The sequence below is a fragment of the Phoenix dactylifera genome, chromosome 3 (genome assembly GCF_051530095.1).
Source record: "Phoenix dactylifera cultivar Ajwa chromosome 3, Ajwa_hap1_PhDact_Kaust_v1.1, whole genome shotgun sequence".
Lineage (NCBI taxonomy): Eukaryota > Viridiplantae > Streptophyta > Magnoliopsida > Arecales > Arecaceae > Phoenix > Phoenix dactylifera.
The window spans coordinates 17,874,500-17,882,601 of NC_143192.1; the positions used below are offsets into that span (position 1 = coordinate 17,874,500).

Here is an 8,102-nt window from a genome sequence, read left to right on the forward strand (position 1 = left end):
AGTGCTTTTCTTAGACACCAATTAGATTAATTATTCTAGAATGGGTTAGCTCAAAGTTTTTCAACACTATGACTTAATATAATTTTTATTGAGGGCTTACTAGTCTCTAGCACATTCTTTAATTGTAACATATATTTAACATATCTAAAATAAGCTATCATGCATCATAGCTATCTCATAGCATGTATAAATCATAAGCAACTAATTAACATGCTTCAACATATTTTCATATGGAAAATATCATATCATGACATTTTATTACATATCATATCATATATGAATCATATATTTCAGCATTTCATTAAGCATATGACATTACTATCTCATAGTAAATTAATAATCATACATCATGCATTATTATTTGATTGAACCAATTAAGGATGGCTCTGATACCACTGTAGGGTTCTAGCATGTCATAATGGGCAGCGGAAGCTAGGGATTTTAAAAATTTTCTTAATAAAGTCCCTATGCATGAAACCCTTTTAAGCCTAGATCACCTTAATGATTACAATCAAATAATATAAAATAAATGCAGAATTAGTAGAATACCTCAAATGCTAATCCAAAGTGTACAATCTCCACGAGGCGTCCAAGTGTCCGCCCTCCAATGGTGATCCACACGAAAACTTGATCAAGACTTTAGCTCCAAAGACTTTTGATCCTTAATGCAGAATTCTTCTAAAGAACTCTAATAGCTTGCTTTCCTTCCTTTCTATTTTTCTTTAGCCTTCTAAAATCACTTCTAATCCTTTTGTCCTAAGGAAGACCACCTTGTCTTGGCTTAGGACACACTAGAAGCAATGTTAGAAAGAAAGAAACTAATGTAAGAAAGAAGGGATATGAGAGAGAGAGAGTTGGATTGATTTCCGATGATTAGAAAACACCGGGAGCATTCCTATTTATAGATGGCGTGGGGATGCATCACCAAAGGATGCATCCCATCCACACATCCTTCAGATGGGGCGTGATAAGAGGAGAGAAGGCGCCACAAAAATAGGGAGAGGCGTATCAAAAGTGGTTAGGATAAGATCAAGCGCTTATGATGTGGCGCTTGATTCCCTAAGCACCTCTTCATGAAAATGCGCCGTACTCTTCCCTTTCTTCACTTCTTCTCACGCAAGAAAAATAGGAACCAACCTTATCCATTCATCAAGGGTTGATGATGATCCAAAGGCCATGAAAGAAGGCGCCATATATCCCTTAGGCGTGATGAAGAGAGAAGAGAGAGAATGGATAAGATCAAATAAATGGTTCATCCTTATCCATTTAATCTTCACGTATTCTCTCTCTTTCCTTCACCTATTTTTCATCTCCACGCCTCCCAATGATATCCATCACGTCATCATGATCTCCCATCATCCTATGATGAAAATCCAATGGCTCCAATTCATGGTGCCATCCATTTGATCCATCTCTTCATCCAAATATTGATCCAACGGTCAAAAATGAATGATTTATCAAATCTAATCCAATTAGACTCAAACCAAGCCAATTAGGTGCCAACTCTTGGCTAACCCATATTAGAATATGATCTAATCAAATTAGATCAATTAAGAATCAGATTCGAATCCAATTCGAATCAGATTCGAATCCAGTTCGAATCAGGAGCTAAGGTTTGCAACACCTGCTAGGATGTTTATCTTGCAAACATGATCTAATCCAATTAGACCCTTGATAAATTTTCTTGTGTGTGACCCATTGGGTTCCATACTTAGCCAGCAATAGGTGTGAGTGCGAGTTGACCCAACTTGATTAGAACTCTTCTAATCGATTTAAGTCTAAACTGCGCGAACCCGAACTTAACAATTAGAATCCTTTCTAATTGGTGATCGAATTAAACTCTTTAATTCGATCAAACCTATAAGACAAGATTGACGTCTAGCAACGTGTCATGTCTACCCGAAAAATATGGAATTTGGTAGAAATACCAAAAATATCCTTCAGTGGCAAGTTACCATGCAATTCAATCCTTTAATCAAACTGCATCCCAAATATGTATATGAGTATGAATATATGTCAAACTCAATTAATATTCATATTTTTCTCAATCTTTTAATGATAATTCAAATAATGAAACATTAGAAACTCTTTCTAATTTTCATTCTGCTTTGATCAAAGGCTTCCTGAATTATCATATGATTAGAATAAATAGGATGCTATCTTCTCTTACTAGAAGTGATTAATTCCTTGTTGGCCTACTCATAATCTTCGTACACAATCCACCATATCCAGAAGACCTCGTACATAACTTATTGTCATGAATGAGTGTAAACCAAAACATAGGTTCATGTGCACAAGATACCATGGTGATCTCAGGTCAAAGGATCAGTTGCACAACTCCCACTAAGAGAATCATCTTTTGACATGTAAGTAAGACTTCATAAGATTTCTCTTTGTAGGTCAATTCAGTGAACTCATTCTTCTAATGAGCACCCATATCTTTGTATTAGTGTCTCCACACAAATGATTGTGAGATCAATCATCCTCTGCATCGAGCATACATAAGACATGCCAGTTTTTCCGGTAATCATTGATCCCCGACTCAATGTACCAATGACTGGGAATATTTAAGATTAGGATTTTAGGATTTTAAGTCTCACTAGTATGATCTCATCATAGTCTTAAAACCATTGCCCTAATCTAAGGAGTTTATCATAAATATAATCAACAGCATATGATAAAACATAATGCCTTTATTCATATTTAAATGTTATGTACATGATTTGGACAAATCAAAAGAAAAACCCTTCGCAATACATATTGCGATTGGCTTGTAGGGCATCTACTCTTTCAGATGTCTAGGCAAGCTTTGTCCCTTTAAGTGATTAAAGGGAGACAGTTTCTGTTTGAGGAAAGTGGGTTTTAAGTGGGACCTTTGCTACATGCAACGTGACCCCTCCACTTACCTGGGAGCTTACCTGGTCGACTAGGTTATTAGACCGGATTGGAGGCTTAAGTGTACTCTTCAACCCAGTTAGGAGCTGTCTAGAATTTTTTAGGAAAACCTTAGAAATTGTTGGGTGATGCATGTTTTTGTTTTATTGTATTAGGGTGTTTGTGTAAAGAAAAAAAAAATAATAAAATTTTCAAAGAAAAGCTACCCAAACTCCATGACTACCAGATCCGGAACTAGTTATCAACCAGACGAGCCTGAGTCCAGTCGTGGGATGGACCCTGATATCAGCTCAATCCTTAGAGAAATTAATGAGAAGCTAGGAAGGTTATGTACCCGAGTCGATGCCTTAGAAGAATACCAAGATAGGGGTAGCCCTTCCCTAGCCAATAACCCAAGAGAAAGAATTGATCACCCACTCTTTGATCGGAACCACCAACATGTCAATGACTATCCCAGGAATAGGCAAAACTTTGACAGAAATCACAATCGTCCACTAGATGACTATCCCAGAGAAAGGCCCCATCACAATGAAAGAGGTCGTGATCCTATAAATCAACCTCTTAATGATCACCGTGACATCGATGACCGTATACTTCGAAGTGTCAGGGTTGAGGCACCCAGTTTCGTAGGCCGCATGGATCCTCATGAGTATCTTGACTGGGAGTCAGATATGAATCATTATTTCGAATGGTACGACATGTCTGAAGAGCGTAAAATTCGATTTGCAAAAATGAGGCTTCTCGGTCAAGCCAAATATTATTGGCAGAATGTGGAACGTCTAATTTTACATAGGAGACAGGAACCCATCCGAACCTGGGATGAAATGAAGGATAAACTCAGGGAGAAATACCTACCTACTTCCTATCAACAACGCCTCCTTGATCAATGGCAGACCTTGACCCAGGGAAACAAATCCGTCACTGACTACATCGCCAAGTTTGATGAGTATCTCATGCGATGTCATGTCAATGAGGATCCCTCTGTCACCCTTTCCCGATTTCGTGCCGGGTTAAGAAATGACATCCAACGAGAGCTTTTCATGCGAGAGGTCTATAGTCTAGAGCAGGCATATCAATTAGCGCAGGATTATGAGAGATTCCAAAGAATGCCAATCACTCGACCCAGTGAACCTAGAACTTCGAGTATACTAGGTCCTAGACCCGAACCACACCAAGTCCCCAGAACTAATCCAAATCCAACCTCAACCACTAGACCTCCATTAGTTGCTCCTCCACCCAGGAAAGAAGACCGAGGCAAAGGCACCCTGAATGAAGGACGTAGGGAGGGTAGCTCAAGGGGTAGATGTTTCAACTGTCATGGAATTGGACATTTTGCAAACCAGTGCCCTTCTCGTGCCCTACATATTGGAGAGATCGAAGAAGAACACCCGGGGGAAACTGTAGAAGACGAAGAAATTCACATAGCTGATCCTGAACTAGCCGAGGGATTCGATGAACCAAATTTCACTGAAGAAACTGAACCTGAAGTTAGGATAAACGTACTAAGATGTACCCTGACTCAACCAAAGGAATGTGAAGATTGGCGACGAACTACAATTTTTCACACCTATATAAACAATGGGAACAAGGTCTGTAAAATTATCATTGACATTGGAAGTTGCATCAACGCAGTTTCCACTGATACGATTTCCAAGCTTGGACTTACACCCGTCGACCACCCCAGTCCCTACAAGGTCGCCTGGCTAGACACTTCATCCATACCTGTTAGATACCGTTGCAAGGTACCCATTGAGTTTCAATCCTACCAGGAAGAAATTTGGTGCGACGTTCTTCCTATGGACGTCGGAAGCATTATCTTAGGACGACCTTGGTTATTCGATCAAGATGCCACGCTTTTTGGTCGAACAAATACTTGTTCATTCACGCACAAAGGCAAGAAAATCACACTATACCCTTCACCACCAAAAAAGCCAAAGGATAGTAACTCAATAAAACCAAAAGAGGAAGAACAACCCAAGGGATTACACTTGATCAACGCAAAAGAACTAGAAAGAGACATCAAAGAAAGCCCTTCTGTGTGGGTTTTAGCTGTTAAAGAAGTTAGTCTAAAAGAAACAAGCCCAATTCCAGAAGAAATGACTAGTCTTCTTAAAGAATTTGAGGAAATCATCCCAGAGGAACTTCCTGATCAACTACCACCTATGAGGAACATACAACACGCAATAGACCTAGTCCCAGGAGCGACCCTACCAAATGCCCCTCACTATCGGCTCAACCCTACCGAACATGCCGAGTTGAAACGTCAAGTCGAAGAACTCCTAAGAAAAGGATTCATTAGGGAGAGTTTAAGCCCATGTGCCGTACCTGCCCTTTTAACTCCAAAAAAAGATGGAACTTGGAGAATGTGTATTGATAGTCGGGCAATTAACAAGATCACAATACGATATCGATTTCCGATTCCCCGACTAGACGATATGCTAGATATGATCTCTAGATCGAATATATTTTCTAAAATTGATCTTAAAAGTGGTTACCATCAGGTTAGAATCAGACCAGGAGACGAGTGGAAGACCGCATTTAAAACAAAGGATGGACTATATGAATGGTTAGTAATGCCATTCGGTCTGTCAAATGCTCCCAGCACTTTCATGAGACTAATGACTCAAGTAGTACGACCTTTCATGGGAACATTTGTTGTCGTCTACTTTGACGACATCCTCATTTACAGTAAAACAAAGGAGGAACATCTAGACCACCTCCGGCAAGTTTTTCAGACGCTTAGATCCGAAAGCCTATTTATCAACCTTAAGAAATGTGAGTTTATGACGACACGTGTTACATTCTTAGGATTTGTTGTGACTCCAGATGGACTATCTGTGGATCCTGAAAAGGTGAGTGCAATCAAGAATTGGCCCACACCCCAGAATGTGCATGAAGTAAGAAGTTTTCATGGGTTAGCCACCTTTTACCGTAGATTTATTAAAGGATTCAGCACAATCATGGCACCAATTACAGATTGTATTCGTAAGGGAGCCTTTGAGTGGACTAAGGCTGGTAATCGCGCTTTTGAGGAGATAAAGACTTTAATGACCAGTGCACCTGTGTTACGACTTCCTGATTTTTCTAAAGTCTTTGAAGTCGCATGTGACGCATCAGGTGTAGGAATTGGTGGAGTCCTAAGTCAAGACAAACACCCTGTGGCCTATTTTAGTGAAAAACTAAATGAAACCAGGCGCAAATACTCCACCTACGATAAGGAATTTTATGCCATAATTCAAACTCTTAAATTCTGGAGGCACTACCTACTACCACAAGAATTCATTTTATATTCAGACCATGAAGCCCTCAGATTCCTTAGTTCACAAAAGAAATTAAATCCTAGACATGGCAAATGGGTTGAATTTTTACAATCATACACTTTTGTATTAAAACATCGTTCCGGTGTAGATAATCGAGCTGCTGACGCGTTATCTCGAAAGGCAAACCTGTTGTCAGTAGTCAGTATTCAAGTCACTGGATTTGAAAAATTAAAAGAAGAATATGATAACTGTCCTGATTTTGGAAAAATCATGTCTGCACTCCAACAAGGAACTTCGAAAGAGATAGATAAGTATTCCCTACAAGAGGGGTACCTTTTCCTGAATAATAAATTATGTGTTCCGCATACGTCTGTTCGAGATTTTTTAATTTGGGAATTACATGCTGGGGGATTGTCTGGTCATTTTGGGAAGGCCAAAACTATTGAAGCCCTAGAGCGTCAATTCTACTGGCCCAGTTTGAAGCGCGACGTTGCCAAAATTGTGGCTCAGTGTCGAATCTGTGCTGTTGCCAAACAGCAAAGACAGAATACGGGATTATACACTCCACTTCCAATACCTGAATATCCCTGGAAAGATGTCAGTATGAATTTTATTCTAGGATTACCACGGACTGCCAAGGGACATGACTCCATCTTTGTGGTTGTAGACAGATTTTCGAAAATGGCTCATTTCCTGCCCTGTTCCAAAACCTTCGATGCTTCTCAAGTTGCCCGGATATATTTTAACGAAATCGTTCGTCTACATGGGTTACCCGAATCCATTGTATCAGACCGAGATGTCAAGTTTGTCAGTTATTTCTGGAAAACTTTATGGCATCTAATGGGGACAAAGTTAAAATTTTCATCTGCATATCATCCTCAGACTGACGGTCAAACCGAAGTTGTAAATAGAAGTTTGGGTAATTTACTTCGGTGTTTAGTAGGTGAAAATATGAAAACTTGGGATCTTTTACTACCTCGAGCCGAATTCGCATATAATAGTTCCGTCAATAGAACCATTGGCATGAGTCCATTTGAGGTTGTTTACGGTCAACACCCTAGAAAACCTGTTGATCTCATTCCATTACCCATGCATTTCAGGACATCTGAGTCAGCTGAGTCATTTGCACAACATATTAGGGATCTGCATAAAGATATTATAAAAAAATAAATATCAGCAATCAAATTTATAAACAATTAGCAGATTCACATCGCCGGACATCTGATTTAGCTGAAGGTGATTATGTTATGATACGAATTAGACCAGAACGATTTCCTTCTGGAACTGTTAAGAAATTGCATGCACGAGGAGCAGGTCCTTTTAAAATTTTAAAGAAGATTGGATCAAATGCATTTGTGGTAGATTTACCACCAGATTTTGGCATTAGTTCTACCTTTAATATCTCTGATTTGGTTAAGTATAAAAAGCCAATAACGATACCCAGTGAGCCATTTGAGCCTAATCCCTCCTTTGAGAGTGAACCCATACCTGAGTGTCCACGGCCAAAATTTTCCAAGAAACACGATCGCATTGAGAAGATCCTGGACGAGCAAATTATTTCTACTAGGAGGAAAGGCTACCAGAGATACCTAGTTCGTTGGCACGGTCGGCCAGAGTCTGATGACACATGGATAACCCGAGAGGAACTGCAGCAGATTGATCCAGACATTCTTGAGCACTATCAGAGCCAGAAACAACTTCCTTCAACGGAGTTGAATTTTCTCTAGTCCGGGAGAATTGGTGGGGACACCAATGAGCCAGCATCACTATGGCTTGACTGCTAGTCCACATTTCTTGTGTCGTCCAGTTTTTTTTTATTTTTTTTATTTTCTCTAGTTATTTATTTAAATCAAGTAATGTTGAGTTAAGTCCAGTCAAGTAATGTTGAGTTGGTCCAATCCAATTCAAGTCCAGTTCAAGTAATTGTTGAGTCAAGTCAATGTCGGT

The 8,102-nt window shown here is 39.5% G+C and overlaps 1 protein-coding gene across 1 annotated transcript; it reads left to right on the forward strand.

The window, feature by feature from the left end:
- The first annotated feature begins 3,167 nt into the window (after positions 1 to 3,167).
- LOC120108609 (uncharacterized) lies at positions 3,168 to 7,882 on the forward strand. Its single transcript, XM_089929888.1, has 2 exons — positions 3,168 to 6,756; positions 7,359 to 7,882. The coding sequence occupies exons 1-2, from the start codon at positions 3,168 to 3,170 to the stop codon at positions 7,880 to 7,882; spliced, it is 4,113 nt and encodes a 1,370-aa protein (XP_089786014.1).
- Positions 7,883 to 8,102: the final 220 nt, after the last annotated feature.